We start from the raw sequence: 26,496 nt of genomic DNA, 5'->3' as shown, positions 1-26,496 counted from the left end.
GTGGAGGATTTCATATGAGAGCAGTGTCCGATCCAGACTAAATTGGTGGGTTCTGCCAACCTGAATCTAATGTGTATGGTCTAACCCAGTGATGGGCAAACTACGCCCGGCGGACCTTTTTATCCGGCCCACAAAGCTGTCCGGAGGCAGCAGGGGGAGATGAGCACTTCCATTGTGGAAGCGCTCATCTCCATATTCATCTGTATCGCCGTCCTCAGGACAGCGATACAGATGGATGCTGCGGGGCAGGGGAGAGGCGTCTCCCTTGCCCATTCCTCTGATGGGCTACAGGCACTAGGCCTGTAGCCCATCAGAGGCCGATGCAGGCGGGGCGAAGATGTCATCGCGCCATCTGAGCCGTACAGAGCGGGACACAGGCCGGAAGAGGCCTGCATCGCTGACAGCAGCATAAGGTAAGTATATGTGTTTGTTTTTATTATTTATAGTATACTGTGGCAAGAAGGGGGGTGGGGGCCCTATATACTGGCATAATATGGAGAAGAGGGGAAGCGCTACAGGGGCCCTATATACTGCCAAAATATGGGGGGCCACTATGGAGAAGAGGGGAAGCACTATGGGGGCCCTATATACTGGCACAGTATCTATTCTGCGAATTGCATCAACAAAGCTAACTCCAGACTTAGATGCCTTAGCAAAAAAGGGAGACCAACAACCACTAAAATTGAAGGGGAGTTATACATACCATGTTATAAAAGAAATACATTGCATAAAAGTTTTGTACAATAACTCTTTTAATGCTTTTCTACCTTAAATTAAACTAAACCTTTAAGGTTACGAAATTTTAATTAAATTTATATTAATTCACACAAAACGCCCCATCCATCTACTCTTGGTCCGGCCCCCGGGTCCAATATATGAACCCATTGTGGCCCACGAGTCAAAAAGTTTGCCCACCTCTGGTCTAACCTAAGGTAGTGCAGGGACAGAATATTTCCCACGGCTTCCCTAAATCTTTCCACAGGTGACAGTTTTGCAATAATCAAACCGCTGTTCTATAATCCAACAATTTAGCTCTGTAAATGACAGTCTACATTTTGTTGATGGATCCCAGGGAAAGCATCGAAAATTAAAGTTATCCAGGACTATAATATTGTTGGCCTATCCTTAGTACAGGCCGACAATGTCAGATAGGTGCGGATCCAAATCCCAGTGCCCTCAGCTAACTGAAAGAGCCGGCGCCACGTCCCCTTCTTCACTGCTCACCAGGCAGAGCTTCATACATGTTATAGTGCAGGGATCAGCAACCTTCAGCACTCCAGCTGATGTGGAACTACAACTCCCAGCATGCACACTGACTTGGCTGTTCTTCAACTCCCATAGAAGTAAAAGGAGGATTCTGGGGGTTGGAGTTTCAGAAAAGCTGGAGTGCCGGAGGTTGCTGATCCCTGGTATAGTGGCTGTCCCTGGAACGGCAGTGCTTTGGAGCTCAGTGCCATTCAAGTGAATTAGAGTGAGCTGCAGTACCAAGCACAGCCACTACAAAAGGTAGAGCGCTGTGTTTGATAAAATGATATAAGGGACGCGGCGCTCGCTGGAACACCTCGGCCCCTTCAACCACCAATCACTGGTGGCCCAGGGAGTAAGACCTCAACTGATCTGATATTGATGACCTGTGATAATGACAGACAATCAATATCAGATTCCTGGAAACATTTCTTGTGGCGGTTTCTTACCAGTTGCTTGCAGCAGAAGTAATTCAGCAACTGGAACTAAAAGGTTATTCCAAGTCTCCATATATAAGGGATATTATTCCCTACATATGAAGACTTTAGGATCACCCTGTAGGGAACCGGTGGACAGACTTACTGTTTTGAGTTCAGGAAGACCCGGTCACTAAGCCATCCAAATAAAGGGTCGTTCAGACTGTTCCAGATCAAAAAGATGGTCTAGAAAGAAGAAAAAAATAAAATAATGTATTTTATTTTATTTGCTGCAGTGCAACAAAATTTGCAATCTGCACCTATAAATCAACGTAAAAAAGCGTCCCATACTTTTTTCCTTTGTAAACCTGGTTCTGACTTGTAGGGGTTGTCCCAACGGTACAGCCTCTGAGCATATGCAACTTAACACAGATCGGGACACCATAAAGAGGGAGTTCTCCAACACAAGACCACCTGTCACATACATTACACCTTCAATGGCTGTGTGTGACCAAAAGCTATTCTCCCGACTCCCTGTACACATGCACACTTGGCTGAGCATGCAGGGCATCGACTCGTCTTTTGGGGGAAGAGTCATCACACTCCCAAATACATAAGATATTTGAACAGTCCCACCAAAATCATCATATGAGATATGTATATGGCTGCCATTAGGCAGATCAGAGAGCCATTGCAAAGAGGATCTCCACTGCTCTGTATGACAAGGCTCCCATGCGACTGTGCGGCTGCCTACTGACCGCAGCTGATTGCCAGCTAGACCTGCAGAGAATGGCTGACACTATGGTGGCGTGCTGTAAAGAATGGGTATCTAGTAGGGACATACAATCAGAGCTACAACAAGAACCATCATGACTTTCCTAATTCCTTTTCTTGCAGACATTATTTGGGTACACCACTGCACTTATATGACTTTGCACAACAATCTATAATCCGTTTAGGCATGCTTGCTTTTAAACTCCATGGATGGTGATAACTAGAGATGAGCGAATTTCATATTTTGAAATTCGTTCACGCTTCGTTTAGTGGTAAAAGCAGAATTGCGTTATGGATTCCGTTACCACGGACCAGAACGCAATTCTATGACGGAATGCATAACAGAAGGCCTTTAGAGGCATTCCGTTATTCCTTCCGTCATAATAGAAGTCTATGGGCTGCAAAACGGATCCGTCCCGTTTCCGTTGTGCAGGGGAGTCCTCTTCTGATCCTGAGTCCTCTCCTGCATAACGGAAACGGGACGGATCCGTTTTGCAGCCCATAGACTTCTATTATGACGGAAAGAATAACGGAATGCCTCTAAAGGCATTCCATTTTGCATTCCGTCACAGAATTGCATTATGGTCCTGGGTAACGGAATCCATAACGCAATTCTGCTTTTACCACCAAATGAAGCGTGAACGAATTTCTTAACATGAAATTCACTCATCTCTAGTGATAACACTTAAATAATAATGATTTATTAATAAAAATGAAAAAAAAAAAAAAAAAGGGGACTCCTGGCGAGGACACAGCAGAGCTGAAGGAGGGGGAGCAGAGTCCAGTATTTTCTGCCGTTCTGCTCTCTTCTGCTGCCTGTAATATCAGATTTTGTGGTTTCCTGGATGATTTTGAAGAAGCCGATGGTGATCACTGCCCAGCACAGCTGCTGGACTCGGTTTTCTACTTTTCTCAGTTTCCCTCACAAAACAGATCATTTTTAATTAAGAAACTACAGACTGACATAATTATATAATACAGAGCAAATTACAACGTCTGCTGCAACAACCAACACCATTCTCCTCCTCGCCAGGGTGTGTTCCTGCACAGTCTGATGTTAATGATAAGGGTCTGTTCAGATGGAAGATTTGGGATTCGGTGAAGAAAACCGGGCTGAATCTGCACTGAAAATAACCCCCACGGTTTTCAATAGGAAGCAGTTCATGCAGCCGATAGTTTTTGCCACGCATTTTTCAAGACAGCGCCAAGAAAGTGCAGGTCCAATCTTGGCACAGTTGTCGCACGGACCCCTTGCAAAGCCACAGTGGGAGCATGCTCGCGGTGTAGCGCCGTTCAGCGGAGCTAAATCTAGAGTGGGTCTGCATGAAACCCCCCGGCGGCACAGGCAGCACAGCGGTTTCTGCCATGGGATACGCAGCGGACTAAATCCTCTGTCTGAACATACCCTAAGACCAAATTGTGACTTCTAAAAATCAGGAGGAATCACAGAGGGATGACGCAACAGAGAGTTGTATGTAAAGAAGATCCAGAATCCCTATTTGAAAGACAAGTGCTTACTAAAAACAGAAAAGATAGGAGGAACGTCGGGTCCTCTTTAAAGGGTCTGTCCAGGTTGTAGAACCCCTTTGGCAAACAGTGGGTCCCCTCAGAGGCAAACTGATTACGGCTGCTATAACCAAGCGAGCCACAACAACATGGCATATGTGGCACAATAGTGGACGACATTTTAGTCACGGAAGTGATAGATACATGCACCCCAAAAAATCCTATCGGCCACACTACAATACATGGGCGGTTTAGCTTTTATAGCAATGTCCGTTCCATCATAAAAATGTAGCTTTTTCGGTCAAGCAAATCTGACAACATGATAGTGAATTACTTACCGTAGTTCCCCTTTTTGTCACATGCCTGGACATGTGGGGCTATAAAAGCACCAAAATAGTGACATTTGGAGAGTACTGTGTAGAAATACCTTCTGAAAAAATGTTTGTACTAGTTATTAAAATTGGTTGCGATGGCTCCATACAATTAGTGGCCTGTATTCTGCTGACTGAACGTGAATTATTATTATTATTATTATAATAAATGGTATAAATTAGGGAACTGCTGTATATGGTGAACCTGAACTACCAGTCTATGGCTCCTCACACATTCTGCCCCTTAGCCCTCCAGACACTGACGTTCTTTGATGTATTCACAAGGTGTCAGGATAACAAGGTGTTGCCATGTTGGTATGAAAGGCATGTGTTAAGTATACAAGGCCGTGGCGGTATGGCCTGCACCTAAGCACACAGTGATTGATGGTGTTTGGTACAGAACACATCATTCTGCGGGGCCATGACACCTGCCGTCCTGCGCTAAACAACAGAGGGGGAAATGCTAATTACTAACAGGAACTTCACACGCCTTGAGGCTAAAAAAAAAAAAAAAAAAAAAAAAAAAAAAAAAGCTGCTTTGTTCATCTGGACTCACAAACACAAAGAAAGATTCAGGCCCTTCTTTTCTATAGGGTATACAATGCACCAGCTTTCATCAAGTCCAGCAAATGCCAGCCATTGTGCCCCCTTATAAGGTTAGCCATAGCGCACCCAAACATTGGAACCACCGGAAATGCCAGCAATCCTTATCCAAGAAATCGTGACACCCACTGCCCAGTTGAAACTTCAATAGCAATGTTCTCCTAACAGCATCAGCCACATTTGCCCCCTCTGCAATGCCAGCCACAGGGATCAGACTACTTTCGGCCACATTGGCCCCAAACAGTGCAAACCATAAATGCGCCCCCACTAAAAAATGCTATTCATAATGCCTATACCCTTCCAGCCATTGTCTTGCCACAAAATGGCATCTACAGTCAGCCGCGAGGCCCCCCCCTCAAAACAGTCAGCCACGAGACCCTTTCCCCCGGAAAACGTCAGCCACATGGCGCCCCCCCCCCCCCCCCCCCCCCTGGAAAACGTCAAAACGTCAGCCACAGGGCTCAACCTCAATCTGTGAGCTTCTCATTATACCATGTACGACGACACCCTCTGCCAGTCATTTTAGGAATCTCTCTTCCAGATCCGACGCGTACATGCATTGCGTGACTCGCTGAGGTATACGTGCACTTACACCCAGATGTGTAACCTACCTCTCCAATCCAGAAGGACAGCTTGTCGATCTTGTAAACGGAAACAAAGGTGTCCACGTAGTAGAGGAGGAAAACATTGTGCAGGACGGAGAGGAAGAATGACAGCGAGCCGTACAGAACGGCTGTGGGGAGGCGGAAGACCCCCGCTACGATTCTCAAGCCCATGTTAGGTTATTCTGGAGCGGGCACGGCCTATGTCGGGTCATCCATACTGTACGCTGCCACAAAGGAACCGCATCATCTGTCCTCCTGCAAAACAAAAGCAGATGAGTATTATTAATACTGTTGTCATACTGATTGCTTCATGGTGGTAGTAACACAAGTCCCAGGACAACCATTCACATGACGCAGATTGTTTTGTCCATATAAATAATGCTACATGTACATGGACCATCTGAGAGGAGCCCTGGCCTGGACTCGATAACATACGATCACGTAGAAACCTGCTGAACAAGTCTGAGCCTTTTTTCTGTCTTTTTAAGATTATTAAGATTTTAATTTTTCAAAGAGGAAGTGCCGCCCGATGGAAAATGTGTACGTGTAACTGCGCGCAGCAGGGAGGGCGACAGTGACAGCTGGAAGGCAGGATCACCACGTTCCTGATCTACAATGTGAAGGCTGAGAAGAGAAGAAGTATACAGCACATAGAGATTCGTTTTACGGCGGTTACAACTGTAATTCCTGTAGCTGATCGCTGCCACTGCGATAACAGCTGGAAAAATGCAAAACGGTTAATTTATATTAAAAAAAAGCTGAAAACAGCAGACAAAAGTAGCGCCATGGCCTTCTCACAGCTTTGCCTATGCCAGTCACGTCACGTTCATCAGTCACGTGGCCTAGGTGCAGCTCAGCGCCATTGAAGTGAATGGGGCTGAGCTATGATACCTAGCACAGTCGCTATACATTGTGCAGTGAGAAGGCAGCAGTGCTACTGCGGGGGCCAGTACCTTTTCAAACAGCTGATCAGTGGGGATCCCGGGTGTTGGACCCCCACCGATCAGTTAAAAAAAAATCCCAGAAAACCCCTCTAACAACTTCACAAATATGGCTCATGTCAATTCAGGCCAATAGATGCAAAGTCACGTACTATAAGAAAATCTCAGAAGCGCTTGTCGTCTTCAATAGTATTTATTCCATGAAATTACAAACAAACAGGACGCGTTTCGGCCCATCCCGGTCTTTTTGAAGTTGAAAAGGGCCAGGACGGGCCGAAACACGTCCTGTTTGTGATTTAATACACAAATAAGTCTTGCGGGCTGGATACCAACTTGACCCAGATAGTTATGTCACGATAAAATATAACTTTTAATCATCGCTGTTAACACTGGATACGTGAGACAAATAAAAAGGGATTCAAAATAAACTGCTCCCTGTCTATGACGACTAGCGCGTACGTGAGGTGCACTCTCCCCGCTGAGGTCACCGACTTGCTGACGACACGTCACTCATTCCAGTTACTTCACTGGTTTCTGTATAATCCTGAATCTACCTATCGGTCATGTGGCTATTTAGTGTATGACTGCCAATGACTTAGCCCAAAAGGATTATACAGAAACCAGTGAAGTAACTGGAATGAGTGACGTGTTTGTCTCACATAACCAGTGTTAACAGCGATGATTAAAAGTTATATTTTATCGTGACATAACTATCTGGGTCAAGTTGGTATCCAGCCCACAAGACTTGTGTATTATGTTAATATACCTATACCAAGATAGGGTCAGTCTTTGTGATTTCATAGAATAAATACTATGGAAGACGACAAGCGCTGCTGGGATTTTCTTAAAGTACATAGTACATAACATAGTACATAAGGCCGAAAAAAGACATTTGTCCATCCAGTTCGGCCTGTCATCCTACAAGTTGATCCAGAGGAAGGCAAAAAAAAACCCTGTGAGGTAGAAGCCAATTTTCCTCACCTTAGGGGAATAAAAAATTCCTTCCCGACTCCAATCAGGCAATCAGAATAACTCCCTGGATCAACGACCCCTCTCTAGTAGCTATAGCCTGTAATATTATTACACTCCAGAAATACATCCAGGCCCCTCTTGAATTCCTTTATTGTACTCACCATCACCACCTCCTCAGGCAGAGAGTTCCATAGTCTCACTGCTCTTACCGTAAAGAACCCTTTTCTATGTTTGTGTACAAACCTTCTTTCCTCCAAACGCAGAGGATGTCCCCTCGTCACAGTCACAGTCCTGGGGATAAATAGATGATGGGATAGATCTCTGTACTGCCCCCTGATATATTTATACATAGTAATTAGATCTCCCCTCAGTCGTCTTTTTTCTAACGTGAATAACCCTAATTTTGATAATCTTTCAGGGTACTGTAGTTGCCCCATTCCAGTTATTACTTTAGTTGCCCTCCCCTGGACCCTCTCCAGCTCTGCTATGTCTGCCTTGTTTACAGGAGCCCAGAACTGTACACAGTACTCCATGTGTGGTCTGACCAGTGATTTGTAAAGTAGTAGGAATATGTTCTCATCACGGGCATCTATGCCCCTTTTGATGCAACCCATTATCTTATTGGCCTTGGCAGCCGCTGCCTGACACTGTTTTTTGCAGCTTAGTTTGCTGTTTATTAAAATTCCTAGATCCTTTTCCATGTCAGTGTTACCGAGTGTTTTACCATTTAGTATGTACGGGTGACTTGCATTATTCCTTCCCATGTGCATAACTTTACATTTCTCAGTGTTAAACCTCATCTGCCACTTATCTGCCCAAGCCTCCAATCTATCCAGATCCCTCTGTAGTAGTATACTGTCCTCTTCAGTGTTAATTACTTTACACAGTTTAGTGTCATCTGCGATGGTTGAAGTGTCATGGTTGAAGTTTTCCCGGGTAACGTGATCCTTGACCGAGAGCTGGACCGATTCCCTTTGAACTAGATGCAAAGTCAGACATGAATTTGTACTCTTAAAGAGGTTGTCCAGTATTAGAAAACATGGCTGCTTTCTACCCAAAACAGCGCCACGCCTCTCACAGATTGGGTCTCTGGTATTGTAGTGTAGATCCATTTAAGTAAATGAGACTGAGCTGCAATACCACATGCATCCCCTGGAGAGATGTGGCAGTGTTTTGGGAAGAAAGCAGACATGTTTTTCTAGTCCTGAACAACCCAGTAATATGCTTAAAGGGATTCTGTCATGAGAAATGAGCCCTATAAGCTAAACATATGGCGATGTCCCTTGTAAAACACTGAATCCTAAAGTGAGTTTATTAAATGCCCCTGTGGCTCTATATTCATAAAAAAGGGGTGTATATCACCTGTCAATCACTTCAAAATGTGTCCAAGGGGACGTCTCATGGTGAAAGGTGCCCGGCTGCAGCCATCTCGTTTAGGTGCCCAGCGCCGCCTTCTGAGCTGAAATCGCCGCCCTCCCTTTCATTCGATCCGCCTACCTCAGGTGGCTAACCTTCCTTGTGCCCAGCCGTGCCCAGCCACGCCCGCCTGTGAAGGAGCCCAGCACCACCTATGTCTCCTCCTTTCATCAACGATAGCCGTAATCTCGCGATGCGCGAGCTCGCGCATGCGCAGTGCCGGTGTAGTGTTCCTTCCCTGTGCTGGCATCAGCCTCAGGGAAAGAACTGCGCATCGCGAGATTACGGCTATCGTTGATGAAAGGAGGAGACATAGGCGGTGCTGGGCTCCTTCACAGGCGGGCGTGGCTGGGAACGGCTGGGCACAAGGAAGGTTAGTCACCTGAGGTAGGCGGATCGAATGAAAGGGATGGCGGCGATTTCAGCTCAGAAGGTGGCGCTGGGCACCTAAACGAGATGGCTGCAACCGGGTACCTTTCACCATGAGACGTCCTCTTGGACACATTTTGAAGTGATTGACAGGTGATATAAACTGCTTTTTTATGAATATAGAGCCACAGGGGCATTTAATAAACTCACTTTAGGATTCAGTGTTTTACAAGGGACATCGCCATATGTTTAGCTTATAGGACTAATTTCTGATGACAGAATCCCTTTAAGGGTGCTGGACTTTACCTTAAAGGGGTTATCCCATGACTAATGTAAAAAATGAAAATCAGACACCATATAGTACATGACAGTCTCTTTCTAAGGGCTCATACACACGACCGTATGCCCTTCGAGATATACGGTCCGCGAGCGGGCCATATGTCCCGGAGCGGCATACATCGTGTGCACGGGAGCACACAGCATTTTAGGTTAATATGCGCACTGCATTATAGTAATCTAGGACCGTATGTCTCGGAGGGCATACGGTCATGTGCATGAGCCCTAACAAAGCTAGAACCAGCCCTGTACCTCACATGGATCCAGAGATCTCCACATTCATTGCTCAACGGGAGTGTCCTCTCTGCTGCAGCTCAGGGGGCGTCCCCATGCTCTTTTAAAGCAGTTAAAAGGATGAAACTGAGCATGTGCGACCATCTCAGTGAGCAGGACAAAGAAATAAGAAAAAAAATTAAAACAACAGGTGGCGATATACAGGCTGAGATCAGTGAATAGCTCACTGGCTATACTATATTTTTAATTACATGAAACTACAAAAGTATTCAGATCCAGGTGCTGGTTTGAAAACCGTACAATATTTTTCATGGGACAATCCCTTTAAGGACCTTAGACAGCTGTTGGCTTCTGGAGAACAACCTTATACATAGTAGATGGTTGGCCAGTCCCACCAAAAATTGGTGAGTTTGGACAATGTATATCTAAAGAAGTATCCCGGTCGACAGCTATTCATTCCCACTTCTCCATACACATGAAGCCGCTCAGTTTGGCGGCATTTCTTGTCAATGGGGCGAGGATCATAAGCTGTAGCCCGATATCTTTGGCGGCAGCTTGAGACTGCTGGGAACAAAAGAATCGGGAGCTGAAATTCAACGCGCCCAATCTTCTGACATCTATCGGGAGACAGTCCAGAGGCCGCCATACACATAAGACAGTCAGACCCGCGGCTGGTTCGGCAGACTTGTCTCTGATGTATATGGAGGCCTTTATGTGTGTGTACTACCTTCTGCACAGTAAGGTGTCCTGTCAAAAAAAGATAAAGTGAAAGGGAGGGGCACCGTTCACCTGTGTAGCTAATGAATGACTCTACACACAGATGAAAGCAAGGCTGATAATAGCCTGTGATTAGCTGTCATCACGTAGATTAGCATATTGACCTGCCTGGAGGAAATAATGTCCTTGTGGTCAATACGTGTCAAAATCTGACCAGGCACATAAATCACGAGACTCCAAAAGAGTATGGCAACAACCCAACTCTCCCGGACATCTCCCAGTGAAGGAAACAATGGCCACCCGGGATGGATCTTAGCCCGTCAGCAGATAAGCGGTGCCTGAAGTTTCCAGCTGCTACTTATTTCCCACGATGGAAATCACGTTTACATTTCCATAATAATGCTGTGAAATACTTTTGCCGGTGAAAGACAAGCACCTATCAGACACGGCGGATGAACGCGCAGCGTACAGATTTGGAATGGTCCTTATTCACCACGCTTTTTATTTTCTAAGGAAACATTAACTTTAATTTCAAAACTGAGCAGATTTGGAGTAAAACCTCCATCCTGCTCTGGCGACTACCAGCATCCGTACCCTCAGGCTATGTCTAAAGCATTGACAAGCCATATACATTGCTCAAAAATAAAGGGAACACTTAAACAACACAATGTAACTCCAAGTCAATCACACTTCTGTGAAATCAAACTGTCCACTTAGGAAGCAACACTGAGTGACAATCAATTTCACATGCTGTTGTGCAAATGGGATAGACAACAGGTGGAAATTATAGGCAATTAGCAAGACACCCCCAATAAAGGAGTGGTTCTGCAGGTGGTGACCACAGACCACGTCTCAGTTCCTATGCTTCCTGGCTGATGTTTTGGTCACTTTTGAATGCTGGCGGTGCTTTCACTCTAGTGGTAGCATGAGACGGAGTCTACAACCCACACAAGTGGCTCAGGTAGTGCAGCTTATCCAGGATGGCACATCAATGCGAGCTGTGGCAAGAAGGTTTGCTGTGTCTGTCAGCGTAGTGTCCAGAGAATGGAGGCGCTACCAGGAGACAGGCCAGTACATCAGGAGACATGGAGGAGGCCGTAGGAGGGCAACAACCCAGCAGCAGGACCGCTACCTCCGCCTTTGTGCAAGGAGGAACAGGAGGAGCACTGCCAGAGCCCTGCAAAATGACCTCCAGCAGGCCACAAATGTGTATGTGTCTGCTCAAACGGTCAGAAAACAGACTCCATGAGGGTGATATGAGGGCCCGATGTCCACAGATGGGGGTTGTGCTTACAGCCCAACACCGTGCAGGACGTTTGGCATTTGCCAGAGAACACCAAGATTGGCAAATTCGCCACTGGCGCCCTGTGCTCTTCACAGATGAAAGCAGGTTCACACTGAGCACATGTGACAGACGTGACAGAGTCTGGAGACGCCGTGGAGAACGTTCTGCTGCCTGCAACATCCTCCAGCATGACCGGTTTGGCATTGGGTCAGTAATGGTGTGGGGTGGCATTTCTTTGAAGGGCCGCACAGCCCTCCATGTGCTCGCCAGAGGTAGCCTGACTGCCATTAGGTACCGAGATGAGATCCTCAGACCCCTTGTGAGACCATATGCTGGTGCGGTTGGCCCTGGGTTCCTCATAATGCAAGACAATGCTAGACCTCATGTGGCTGGAGTGTGTCAGCAGTTCTTGCAAGACGAAGGCATTGATGCTATAGAACTGGCCAACCCGTTCCCCAGACCTGAATCCAATTGAGCACATATGTGACATCATGTCTCGCTCTATCCACCAACATGCACCACACTGTCCAGGAGTTGGCAGCTGCTTTAGTCCAGCTCTGGGAGGAGATCCCTCAGGAGACCGTCCGCCACCTCATCAGAAGCATGCACAGGTGTTGTAGGGAGGTCATACAGGCACGTGGAGGCCACACACACTACTGAGCCTCATTTTGACTTGTTTTAAGGACATTACATCAAAGTTGGATCAGTTGGATGTGCTGACTGACCCCCTTTTTTTTCTCTGCAGTTCGTGCTGGAGGTGTGGCTGCCTCCCCAGTCGTGCACTCCTGACCAGCTCGTCTGTCCCACAGGTTGATTTTAATTAGTGTTAGTATATAGCTTGGCCTGCTCCCCCTCACTCACTGAAGCCATCTGGCACCAGGAGAGAGATAGTGTGTGGAGTCTCATTGCAGTCCTTGGTGACCATGTGGCGCCAGGGGTGGTGTGGAGTGGGCCCGGCGTGCATGCTGGTAACTGCTTTCCCTGGATATAATGGAGGCCATTTTGGCACTGAAAATGACAGAAATTCAGGGGGATCCAGCATGTAAGTGGAACCTGCACTTTCTGAATTATATGATAGCCGTTATGGCACATAACAGGTATATTTAGTGTTAGGAACCCGTCTAACTAGAGATTGCCTTGACGTGCGGCAGACGGGCTCAAATAATTTTGTACAAAATGATTTGCCAAGTATCTCTAACTTATTAGTTCAGCATTTGCAATTATGATGCAATTTTGTACTTTATTTGGTTTGCAGTGAGCTGTTGCATTGCTTGTTTTGGATCAGCCTGTAGTGTGTTTTTTCCACTTTAATTTTGAGTGTGACTCCAAATCCAGACCTCCATGGGTTGAAAAATTTGATTTCCATTTTTTTTTTTTGTTGTCAGCACATTAAACTATGTAAAGAACTAAAGTATTTCAGAAGAATATTTAATTAATTCAGATCTAGGATGTGTTATTTTTGTGTTCCCTTTATTTTTTTGAGCAGTGTATAACTGTTGGTCCTGAAAATTTATTGCGGAGGTTGTCTATCAGCATTCAATGGGAGCTCTCTGCCTAAAATCCCTTAGGCTACTTTCACACTAGTGTTTCTCTTTTCGGGTATTGAGATCCGTCATAGGGGCTCAATACCGGAGAAAAACGCTTCCGTTTAATCCCCATTCATTGTCAATGGGGACAAAACTTAACTGAGGAGAACAGAACGCTCCAAAAGGCATTCCGTTCCGTTTGGTTGCGTTCTCATACCGGAGAGCAAACGGCAGTATGCCTCAGTTTTCTTTCCTTCATGGGATGCGGAGCAAGACGGATCCACAATTCAAGTCAATGGGGGACGGATCCGTTTTCTCAGACACAATAGAAAACGGATCCGTCCCCCATTGACTTTCAATAGAGCTCATGACGGATCCGTCTTGGCAATGTTAAAGATAATGCAACTGGATCTGTTCATAACGGATGCAGATGGTTGTGTTATCAGTAACGGAAGCATTTTTGCTGAGCCCTGCTGGATCCAGTGAAAGCGCTAGTGTGAAAGTAGCCTTAGGCCCCTTTCACACGGGCGAGAATTTTGCGGGGGTGCAATGCGTGAGGTGAACGCATTGCACCCGCACTGAATCCGGACCCATTCATTTCTATGGGGCTGTGCAGATGAGCGATGATTTTCACGCATCACTTGTGCGTTGCGTGAAAATCGCAGCAAGCTCTATATTGTGCGTTTTTCACGCAAACGCATGCCCCATAGAAGTGAATGGGGCTGCATGAAAATCGCAAGCAAGTGCGGATGCGGTGTGATTTTCACGCATGGTTGCTAGGTGATGATCAGGATGGAGACCCGAACATTATTATTTTTCCTTATAATATGGTTATAAGGGAAAATCACTTAGCATTCTGTATTAAGAATGCAATTAATTAGGGATGGAGGGGTTAAAAAAAAAATATATATATATATTAAACCCACCTCATCCACTTGTTCGCGCAGCCCGGCTCGTCTTCTTTCTTCTTCTTTGAGGACTTGGGAGGAAAAGGACCTTTGGTGACGTCACTGCGCTCATCACATGGTCCATCACCATGGACCATGTGATGAGCGCAGTGACGTCACCAAAGGTCCTTTTCCTCCCAGGTCCTCAAAGAAGAAAAAAGAAGACGAGTTGGGCTGCGTGAACAAGTGGATGAGGCGGGTTTAATTATTATTATTTTTTTTTTTTAACCCCTCCATCCCTAATTTACTTAGTATTCTGTATTAAGAATGCAATTATTTTCCCTTATAACCATGTTATAAGGGAAAATAATAAAATCTACACAACACCGATCCCAAACCCGAACTTCTGTGAAGAAGTCCGGGTTCCAGTCTGGGTACCAAACATGTAGATTTCTCTCACGCACGTGCAAAACGCATTAAAACGCTTTGCACTTGCGGGAAAAAAATCGTGCATTTTCCCGCAACGCACCTGCATCTTTTCCCGCAAAGCCCGTGTGAATCCAGCCCTATGTGCCACAGCTGAAAATGAATGGGGTAAAACAGCAGGGATTAGAGTTCTCTCTGATCTTGTAAGAGCAGCTATTGATCACAACTTATGGTACAGGCACAACTCCTGTGCCAACGCCATTACTGTCCCGTACATGTACAGATCCTCTTGAAATCTCATAGGAGCCACGTACAATAAACACATTCTAGTCGTCTGATGTTTGATAAAGAATACAATTTTCTAAATAAGCAGCGATAACCCCTCCATCCCTAATTTAGTTGATACTAGTGGTGACGTCACTGGACCAGCGGTATACAGTGAGGAGCGCCACTACCTTCTCAAACAGCTGATTGGCAGTGGTCCCGGGTTTCGGACCCACGCCGGTCAGATGCTGATGATCTATCCAGAGGATAGATCATCAGTTTAAAAGGGATTCTGTCACCTCTTTTTACCCTATAGAGATGCGGACATGCACGGCTAGATCGCCGCTAGCATGTCCGCAATATACCTGTCCCATAGCTCTGTGTGGTTTTATTGAGTGTAAAAAATTATTTTATATATATATGTAAATCAGCCTGGTAAGGAGCCCAAGGAGCTGTACTAACTGTTCTGGAGCCCAGCCATGCCCCCCTGTGAAGGAGCCCAGCACCGCCTGTAACCAGGAATCTCCTCCATGCTCACAAAGTCAGATCGCCGTAATCTCGCGATGCGCAGTTCCTTCCCTGAGGCTGATGCCAGCACAGGGAAGGATCACTATGCCGGCACTGCACATGCGCGAGCTTGCACATCGCGAGATTACAGCGATCTGACTTCGTGAGCAAGGAGGAGATTCCTGGTTACAGGCGGTGCTGGGCTCCTTCACAGGGGGGCATGGCTGGGCTCCAGAACGGTTAGTACAGCCCCTTGAGCTCCTTACCAGGCTGATTTACATATATATATAAAATCATTTTTTACACTCAATAAAACCACACAGAGCTATGGGACAGGTATATTGCGGACATGCTAGCGGCGATCTAGCTGTGCATGTCCGCATCTCTATAGGGTAAAAAGAGGTGACAGAATCCCTTTAAACAAACTGCAGAACCACTTTAAATAGCTTCGTGCATTCCCCATTTAATAACAATTCTGGAGCATCTGTTCTTATGGCTCTATGTTGTGCCATTCTTCTATTATTTCTACTAGAAGTTATGAATAATTACTAGCAGTCTGCAGTAAGGGTACAGAGGGGAGGTAACCAGTTGGGGGAAGGGGGGGGGGTGTCTCTGCACAGTCTGACAGTGGCAGCACTGATTGGATAGAGTCAGTCTGTGCAGGTACTGCCCCCCCCCCAACTGGTTACCACCCCTCTGTACTTTACTGCAGACTGCTAGTAATTATTCATAACTTCTATTGGAAATAATAAAGGAATGGCACAACATAGAGCCATAAGAATAGATGCTACAGAATTGTTATTACATAGGGAATGGATGAAGCTATTAAAACAGACATGTCAGGAGTGGGGACTTATGGAGACCTTGATGGAACTTATAACGGCCTCCATTAGTCAACGCAGTCCGTCAGTCACTACTCAGATCCATGGTATGACAGATCTGGCACAGTGTCATGTCTTACAGAATATGGCCCCATTCACACAACAGTGGGGCCGCTGTGCCCGTGTTGTGGACTGAAAACCGGGGATCCACAAAATATGGAAAACCTTCCGGGTCTGTGCCTCCACCTCACAAAAGAAAGAACATGTCCTTTGGCTGCATCCTGCGGATTGTGGACCCATTAAATGGGTCTGCACCACGATGCAGAGTGCACGCGGTCGGTGCCCGCGGTTTGTGGTCCGCAACACGGGCACGGTGACCCCATGGTCGTGTGAATGGGGCCTAAGAAGAGTGAAAAGTCTACTTGAAGCTGAAATAAAAATAAAACTATAGATAAAACTGCACAGCAAACTCCATGGACAGCGCCGCCGCCGGCTGACACTGCCATATGGGTCACCGCCAGATGGTTACCTGCCACAGAAACCGCAACCAGCTGGAAACCAGACGTTTCTGTTCACCGTAATCCCAGAAAATGATATTAAAGGTGTGTGTGTGTGTGTGTGTGTGTGTGTGTGTGTGTGTGTGTGTGTGTGTGTGTGTGTCTGTGTGTGTGTGTGTGTGTGTGTGTAGATACAACATGATACATAGAGGGATAGATACATTGATACCTATGTAGATACATAGTAAGTAGAGGTTGAATCCCATAGAAGTGAAAGACTACGTGTACACACAGACGTGGGGGGCAGCCAGGCTGTGCCCGGGTACCGGGAGGGCAGCACTTACCTCTCCCCGGGGCGCCTCCAGCTCCTCGGCCGCCGGATGTCTCATCATTTCCTCCTTCTCCTGCCGAGAACAGAACGCAGATGGAATCGAGCCGGGCTGTCGCTTCCCAGTGCGTGCGGCAGGTGGCGCTGTGGAGCGCTGTGAGGAGGCTGCGGTCGTGGCGCTGTGCACGGAGCACACATGGCGGGGCTGTCCGCCGACGTCCTCCCAGCGGCCGCACTGTGTGCACTGGACACGTATCGCTGACAGGGAGGCTGCTGTGTGCTGCACTGGCTAACAAGGCTTTGTGGGCTCATTCTGCCCTGTGGGTTGATTATTTATGCCATGCAATGGTGGCTCCAGCCTTAGATGCCCAATAAGGCTCTGTTCTTAGGTCTTTATGGGAATGCCTTCAGTGTACACACTGGGAAAGCTCCCTGCACATACAGGGGACGCAGCCATAGGCCCCTATTTGCCTCAAGGAACGCCTTGGCCTCCAATGTGTGGATCCACAAAACACGGATCCTGGAGTGCATGCCGCCGCAAAAGATGGGACACGTTCTATCGGACGTACGGATGCGGACAGCATGCATTGTGCCGTCTGCATCATTTCACCTCCATTGAAATAAATCGGTATGCATCCGTTCCGCAAAAATGCGTTTGTGTGCATGGGGCCTAATGTAAACAGAGCCACATATTGGCCCCATAAGTGCCAGTCATAGGTACTACCCAGGTAATACCCATCTGCAGAGCTACATCATATCTAGCCCTGGGCTGTTTCGGTCAGCAGGTATCATACCTGACTACTGTGTTCTGACAACTGTCAGTGACCAGGGTCCCCTGTTATATCAATGGGTGGGGGTCCAACTGCTGAGATCCCCATCGAAAGTCCAGATAGGGGATAAGTGCTTCTGACTGGAATAAACCATTAAATCCCGGCTCCTTCTGGGTCTGGGAGCCCAGTGAGCGGTCCTGCCTGGTGATCACTATTTTTATATGTACCCTGAGGCAGGGCGGCCATGTTGGTTGTCACTTCTTAATAAGCTTCTCAGAAACAAATGACTTGCAAGCATCTCGTTAATTAAAACAAAAGTTACTGCCAAACTTCTGATTCTTGAGGGGAATCCTGTTTCACTTTCCTTTTAGGGATTTGCTGGTTCTTACTGAAGAGACCCATTTGGTGTATGGAGACTTATTTTTAAGGCAATGCTCCATGGGAAAAAAATATTTAAAATAGCTTATATCAGCCAAACCAGAGAGCCATGTGTTTCGGGGGTTTTGCTCCTCATCAGCACAGAGCAGGACACTGGCTGCCAAATGAAATGCTTTAGACCAGGCATCTCAAACTCGCGGCCCTCCAGCTGTTGTAAAACTACAACTCCCACAATGCCCTGCTGTATACTGATACCTGTAGGCTGTCCGGGCTTGCTGGAAGTTGTAGTTTTGCAACAGCTGGAGGGCCGCGAGTTTGAGATGCAACGCATCTTATAAAGCGAATACTAATGAGCGCTTCCATTATGGAAGTATTAACTAGTATGCAGGAGGCACAGGGAGCGATGACTGCACTCACCACTCCATGGTCTTTTTTCCAGGCCTCATGCTGCACGTATCCTGACTGCATATAGCATCAGGACATAATGCACTTAGCTGTGCGTCGTTATGTCACTGCAGCCCGGGAGCTAGAAAAAGAACAGGGAGCCATGAGTGCAAGAAGAGCTCAGCATCTGGAGCAGTAAGGCTGAGTTCACACGAGTCCGGATGCGTCCCGGTGTATTGCGGCAAACCCGCAATTGCAGTCAGTTTTGACTGCGATTGCGTTCCGATGTTCAGTTTTTATCGCGCGGGTGCAATGTGTTTTGCACGCGCGTGATAAAAATCTGACTGGTACCCAGACCCGAACTTCTTCACAGAAGTTCAGGTTTGGGTTAGTTGTAGTGTAGATTGTATTATTTTCCCTTATAACACGGTTATAAGGGAAAATAATAGCATTCTGAATACAGAATGCATAGTACAATATAACATGGTTATAAGGGAAAATAATAATGATCGGGTCCCGATCGTCACCTAGCAACCGTGCGTGAAAATCGCACCGCATCCGCACTTGCTTGCGGATGCTTGCGATTTTCACGCAACCCCATTAATTTCTATGGGGCCTGCGTTACGTGAAAAACGCACAATATAGAGCTTGCTGCGATTTTCACACAACGCATAAGTGATGCGTGAAAATCACAGCTCATGTGCACAGCCCCATAGAAATGAATGGGTCCGGATTCAGTGCGGGTGCAATGCGTTCACCTCCCGCATTGCACCTGCGCGGAAATCTCGCCCGTGTGAACTCAGCCTAGGCTCCATTCACACGTCCGCAAAATGGGTCCGCATCCTTTCCGCAATTTTGCGGAATGGGTGCGGACCCATTCATTCTCTATGGGGACGGAATGGATGCGGACGGCACACAGTGTGCTGTCTGCAATTGCGGAGCGCGCCCCCGATTTTGGGTCCGCAGCTCCGCAAAAAGATAGAGCATGTCCTATTCTTGTCCGCAGCTTGCGGACAAGAATAGGCATTTCAATGGGGGTGCCGGGCTGGTGTGTTGCGGACCCGCAATACACCACGGACGTGTGAATGCCGCCTAAAGGGTAAGTTCATTTATTTGTTTTATGTCTGATCTGAGGTGTAATAAAGATTGGAGGTCTGATTGGGGAGTCTGATACAGATTGGGGGTCTGATCTGAGGTCTGATAAAGATCGGGGGGTCTGATCTGAGGTCTGATACAGACTGGAGTTCTAATTTGAGGTCTAATAAAGATTTTGGGTTTGATTGGGGGGTCTGATAAAGGTTGGGGGTTTGATCTGAGGTCTAATAAAGATTTTGAGTTTGATTATGGGTCTGATCTGAGGTGTAATGAAAAATATTTTTGTGATTTTCCTCCTATAAAAAACTGGTGCATCTTATAAAGGAAAAATCCGCTAAGTCACAGACTCCTCTCTGGTAAATTCTAACTTCTTTTTGTACCAATTCCCAAAACATGATTTCAGAGGGACGTCTTCAGAAAGCTAAATCCCAGCTGCATAATTGGCATACCAGTGGTCCCAAAACTAGTGACTGGTTCCCTTCAAACAATAATATAACCATTGTTAACGTGTATCTAATACAGGGCCGCACCGCCAATTAGGCGAGGTGAGGCAATTGCCTCAGGCGGCACGGCCCTGGTGTCAAGTGGGGGGCGGCGGCAGGGCACAGGGAGATGAGTGCTTCCATTGTGGAAGCGCTCATCTCCATAGTCATCTGTATCGCCGTCCTCAGGACAGGGATACAGATGGATGCTGCGGGGCAGGGGAGAGGTGTCTCCCTTCCCCGTTCTTCTGATAGGTTGCAGGCACTAGGCCTGCAGCTTATCAGAGGCAGGTGCAGGCGGCGTGATGACACCATTGCGCCTCTTAGGCCGTACAGCGCGGGACACAGGCACTTCTTACTGGCACATGATTGGGGGGTATCTATGGGGGGCACTTCTTACTGGCAGATGATTGGGGGGGCACTTCTTACTGGCAGATGATTGGGGGGGCATCTATGGGGGGCACTTCTTACTGGCACATTATTGGGGGGCACTATGGGGGTACTTCTTACTGGCATATTATTGGGGGGCACTTTTTACTGGCACATTATTGGGGGGCACTATAGGGGCATCTACTGAGGCCACAAAGAAGGGGTATTTTATTTGGGGGAAGGGGGGAGAGGACCACTATGGGGGCATCTACTGAGGCCACAAAGCAGGGGTATTTTATATGGGGGGCTCTGTATAGGGGCATTTTATATTGGGACACATTATGGTGGGTACTATGGGGAAGGGGGAATGGAGTACTATGAGGTCATCTATGGGGGGCACTAAGAAGGGGTATTTTATACTTGCAAATTATGGGGGACACTGAGGGCATCACTATATATGGGGCATTTTATACTGGTACATTATGGGCACTGGGAGGAAGGGGGGAGAGTAGCACTATGGGGGCATTTTATACTGGCACATTATGGGGGCACTATGGGAACATTAGCTCAACTGGGGGCATTAAAAGGTTATTTTTTTGCGCTGGCACACATTATAAGGGGGCATTTTTTATACTGTCACATTATAAGGATAATTATTACTACTGGGGGGCATTATGGTGGGCTTTATTACTACTGGGGGTCTATGGGGAACATGAATACTACAGGGTAGGCCATTTATATGGATACACCTTAATAAAATGGGAATGGTTGGTGATATTAACTTCCTGTTTGTGGCACATTAGTATATGTGAGGGGGAAAACTTTTTAAGATGGGTGGAGACCATGGCGGCCATTTTGAAGTCGGCCATTTTGAATCCAACTTTTGTTTTTTCAATAGGAAGAGGGTCATGTGACACATCAAACTTATTGGGAATTTCACACGAAAAACAATGGTGTGCTTGGTTTTAACGTAACTTTATTCTTTCCTGAGTTATTTACAAGTTTCTCTTTGTTTACAGCCATTGACATGTTGCCGAGGTTAACACGTGAGGAGTGGATAGAAATTGTGCTGATGTCTGGTGAACGCTGTAACCGGGTCATTGCAGCAGATTTCAATGCAAGACACCGTACGAGACCACCCATCTCCCATGCTACAGTTAGCAAACTGCTTGCTAAGTTTCGTGAAACTGGTTCAGTGTTGGATTTGCCAAAATGTGGACGCATGAAATCTGTCTCTAATGAAGAAACATCAGTGGCTGTCCTAGCTTCATTCAGCAAGAGCCCACAGCGTAGCACTCGCCGCATGTCACTGGAGAGTGGCATTAGTCGAACATCCCTTCGGCGGATATTAGCTACTCACAAATGGCACCCTTACAAACTCCAGCTACTGCAGCATCTCAACGAGGATGACCCAGATTGGCGCACTGAATTTGCAGAATGGGCAAAACAAAAATTGGAACAGGACCCTCAGTTTACGCAGAAGATTTTGTTCAGTGATGAGGCAAACTTTTATGTGAATGGTGAAGTTAACAAACAAAACCACCGCTATTGGTCTGACACTAACCCACATTGGATAGATCCCTCCAAGACTGTTGGAACAAAAAAATTGATGGTATGGTGTGGTATATGGGGTACAAAGATAGTGGGGCCATTCTTCATCAATGGAAACCTCAAGGCCACTGGATATGCAAAATTGCTACATGATGATGTGTTTCCCTCTTTATGCACTGAAGCTGGCACGTTCCCTGAGTTTTTCCAGCAAGATGGTGCACCACCACATTATGGGTGTCAGGTCCGAGCATTTCTAGATGAACAGTTTCCTGGAAAGTGGATTGGTCGTCGTGGGCCAGTTGAATGGCCCCCAAGGTCTCCCGATCTGACCCCCTTAGACTTTTATCTTTGGGGTCATCTGAAGGCAATTGTCTATGCTGTGAAGATACGAGATGTGCAGCACCTGAAACTACGGATACTGGAAGCCTGTGCTAGCATTTCTCCTGCGGTGTTGCTATCAGTGCGTGAAGAGTGGGAGAAGAGGGTTGCATTGACAATCCAACACAATGGGCAGCACATTGAACACATTTTATAAGTGGTCAGAAACTTCTAAATAACTCATGAAAGAATAAAGTTACGTTAAAACCAAGCACACCATTGTTTTTCGTGTGAAATTCCCAATAAGTTTGATGTGTCACATGACCCTCTTCCTATTGAAAAAACAAAAGTTGGATTCAAAATGGCCGCCATGGTCACCACCCATCTTGAAAAGTTTCCCCCCTCACATATACTAATGTGCCACAAACAGGAAGTTAATATCACCAACCATTCCCATTTTATTAAGGTGTATCCATATAAATGGCCCACCCTGTAGTATAGGCACAGTGGGGACATGTTGGGGGCACTGTAGGAGCACTATTACTACCATAACGTATAAAAAGGGGTTAGGGACTGCACTGCAATAAAGGAAAGCTTAGGGGTAACACAAAAATCACTGGTTCTTTCTATGCTGCTTCTTCCAATCTCCTCCTTATCCTTCGCAGCTTCTTAGTCTGAACCAATGAGCAGTAGTGGGAATGCTTCTCACGCCTTCATAGAGAGTATCAACATAGCACAGACCCGCATGTAAATTAGTTCACGCTTCTTTATTATACTTACAAAATCGTAATCTTGAACATCACATGAAACATATGATAAAGTCCGACCGTGGTTTCACTCCTGCTTCATCTGGGGCGTTTTAGTTTCACTTTCGGGTATGGGCGGTATTTATCACCACTTCACATCCTCTCACTCTTTGTCTCATTGCTAAAAATGCCCTTATACCATTTACTCATTATTATCCTGTAAGAAAAATTAACACTCATCAATGCGGCATTGCGGCAAGGTCCCGCATCACGCACCATTCTCTACACAGAGACTCCACGTGTTCTCACCACGATCCATGTCTTCTTCCCACAGGACGCAGCTACACAATGAGTAAAGAGCCTGTATCCTCAGTCTAAGGGCTCATGCACACGACCGTTGTTTTGGTCCGCATCCGAGCTGTCATTTTTGCGGCTTGGATGCGGACCCATTTACTTCAATGGGGCAACAAAAGATTCGGACAACACTCCGTTGTTCCGTTCCGTGGTCCGCAAAAAAAATATAACCTGTCCTATTCTTGTCCGTTTTGCGGACAAGAATAGGCAGTTATATCAATGGCTGTCCGTGCCGTTCCGCAAATTGCGCAATTTGCGGACTGCAAAATGACGGTCGTGTACATGAGGCCTTATACTGATAACTAGTACAGTTATTTTCTCCTACTTCCCTCTATGCGTACTACCCTCCTGTCCTTCCCTTACAGATCCAATCCCCCCTCCTTTTCCATAGATGTGACCTTACTATTTTAACATCCATAACTATCATAATGCTATCTCCTGGTATTGTGAGTACTATATACCATAATGCCAACCAAACTATAAAGCCCTTCTTTTTCTTTCAATTAGGAACTACCTCAGTACATGCAAACAGATTTTATATTCCACACTATATTTAACCCATTAGGTTGTAATGTGTTCATATTATAAATCCATTCTGCTTCCTTTTTATTTATATATTTGACAGGGTCTACCCCTCTCCATTTATTCCCTACTATCTCTAACCCCATAAACTTAAGATCCTCTGGATTCTTATTATGAACTTTCTTAAAATGTGCCGAAACACGATGGGTCTCCAGCCCCTTTCTGATGTTTCTTATGTGTTTACTGATTCTTATCTTCAGTTTCCCGAGTGTTCTTACTACGTATTGAAGTTTACAGGAACACTCCAACACGTATATAACGCCTATACTTTCACATGATAGGTGACCTTTTACTCTTAATTCCTAATTGTTTGCCGTTGCAACCGTATTTCTGTTCATTTCACTTTCTCCTTTCGGTCTATTTTTACATCCAACGCAGAAGCCGCACCATGTGAACATGCCACTTATGGGTTGTGGTTCTCCTTTCTGCAGGCAGCTATGTATGATCTTATCTCTAATTGTTGGGACTCATTTAAATATAAACTGAGGTCTCTCTGGAATAGAATGGCCTAAAACTGGGTAATTTCTCAAGATTCCCCAGTTTTTCTTAATTACCTCTTTGATCTGAGGACACATTATGGAGTATTGCGTAGAGAAGGCAAACCTATATTCAGGGGCGTAGCTAGAAGTGACTGGGCCCCACAGCAAATTTTTGTATCCCCCCCCCCCCCCCCCTGCGCGCGCTTTGCAACTCCCTCCTCCTGTGTAAACCCCACTCTTTTGGCTAGTCACGATCTAGACCAGACCAGGCTGCCACGCCATCCTTTTCCTATATAATATATATATATATATATATATATATATATATATACAGTGAGGAACAGAAGTATTTGAACTCCCTGCAATTTTACAAGTTCTCCCACTTAGAAATCATCGAGGGGTCTGAAATTCATAATGTAGGTGCATTCCCACTCTGAGACAGAATAAAAAAAAAATATTCAGGAAATCACATTGTATGATTTTTAAAGAATGTATTTGTCTTTCACTGCAGAACATAAGTATTTGAACACCTGAGAAAATCAGTGTTAATATTTGGTACAGAAGTCTTTGTTTACAGAGGTCAAACGTTTCCTATAGTTCTTGACCAGGTTTGCACACACTGCAACAGGGATTTTGGCCCACTCCTCCCACAGATCTCCTCTAGATCTGTCAGGTTTCGGGGCTGTCACTGAGCAATACGGAGTTTCAGCTCCCTCCAAATATGTTCTATTAGATTTAGGTCTGGAGACTGGCTAGGCCACTCCAGAACCTTGATATGCTTCTTACGGAGCCACTCCTTGGTTATCCTGGCTGTGTGCTTCGGGTCGTTGTCATGTTGGAAGACCCAGCCACGACCCATCTTCTGGGAAGGGTTAAAAAAGTGAAATGCTGATGACAGACTCCCTTTAAGGACTTGGCCATTTTTTGCTAATCTGACCAGTGTCACTTTGTGCTAATAACTTTAAAACGCTTTGACTTATCCAGGCCATTCTGAGATTGTTTTTTCGTCACATATTGTACTTCATGACACTGGTAAAATGAAGTAAAAAAAAATCATTTTTATTTATAAAAAAATTGCAAATTTACCAAAAATTTGTAAAAAATTGCAAATTTCCAAGTTTCAATTTCTCTACTTCTATAATACATAGTAATACCTCCAAAAAAAGCTATTACTTTACATTCCCCATATGTTTACTTCATGTTTGGATCATTTTGGGAATGATATTTTATTTTTTAGGGATGTTACAAGGCTTAGAAGCAAATCTTGAAATTTTTCAGAAATTTTCAAAAACCCAATTTTTAGGGACCAGTTCAGGTCTGAAGTCACTTTGCGAGGCTTACATAATAGAAACCACCCAAAAATTACCCCATTCTAGAAACTACACCCCTCAAGGTATTCAAAACTGATTTTACAAACGTTGTTAACCCTTTAGGTGTTCCACAAGAATTAATGAAAAATAGAGATACAATTTCAAAATTTCACATTTTTGGCAGATTTTCCATTTTATTTTTTTCCAGTTACAAAGCAAGGGTTAACAGCCAAACCAAACTCAATATTTATGGCCCTGATTCTGTAGTTTACAGAAACACCCCATATGTGGTCGTAAACCGCTGTATGGGCACACGGCAGGGCGCAGAAGGAAAGGAATGCCATACGGTTTTTGGAAGGCAGGTTTTGTTGGACAGTTTTTTTTGACACCATGTCCCATTTTAAGCCCCCCTGATGCAACCCTAGAGTAGAAACTCCATAAAAGTGACCCCATCTAAGATACTACACCCCTCAACGTATTCAAAACAGATTTTACAAACGTAGTTAACCCTTTAGGTGTTCCACAAGAGTTATTGGCAAATGAAGATGAAATTTCAGAATTTCAATTTTTTGCCAAATTTTCAATTTGAATCCATTTTTCCCAGTAACAAAGCAAGGGTTAACAGCCAAACA

The 26,496-nt window shown here is 45.7% G+C and overlaps 1 protein-coding gene across 2 annotated transcripts in view; it reads right to left on the bottom strand.

Annotated features, from left to right (window-relative positions):
* The window catches only part of MFSD13A (major facilitator superfamily domain containing 13A), a 62,423-nt gene that overhangs the window by 18,314 nt on the left and 17,613 nt on the right, over window positions 1–26,496 (bottom strand). Inside the window, exons 1-3 of one of the 2 annotated variants that reach the window (XM_040437859.1) lie at window positions 17,063–17,455; window positions 5,527–5,775; window positions 1,828–1,907 (exon numbers count right to left, since the gene is read on the bottom strand). In XM_040437859.1, coding sequence (XP_040293793.1) covers window positions 1,828–1,907; window positions 5,527–5,691 — 245 coding nt within the window. In that variant the 5' untranslated portion in view covers window positions 5,692–5,775; window positions 17,063–17,455. Of the gene's footprint in view, window positions 1–1,827; window positions 1,908–5,526; window positions 5,776–17,062; window positions 17,456–26,496 lie in introns of those variants that run through there. The other variant, XM_040437860.1, reaches the window with a different exon arrangement.

This window comes from Bufo bufo, chromosome 6, assembly GCF_905171765.1.
Source record: "Bufo bufo chromosome 6, aBufBuf1.1, whole genome shotgun sequence".
Lineage (NCBI taxonomy): Eukaryota > Metazoa > Chordata > Amphibia > Anura > Bufonidae > Bufo > Bufo bufo.
This window is presented reverse-complemented; position numbering and strand designations above follow the sequence as displayed.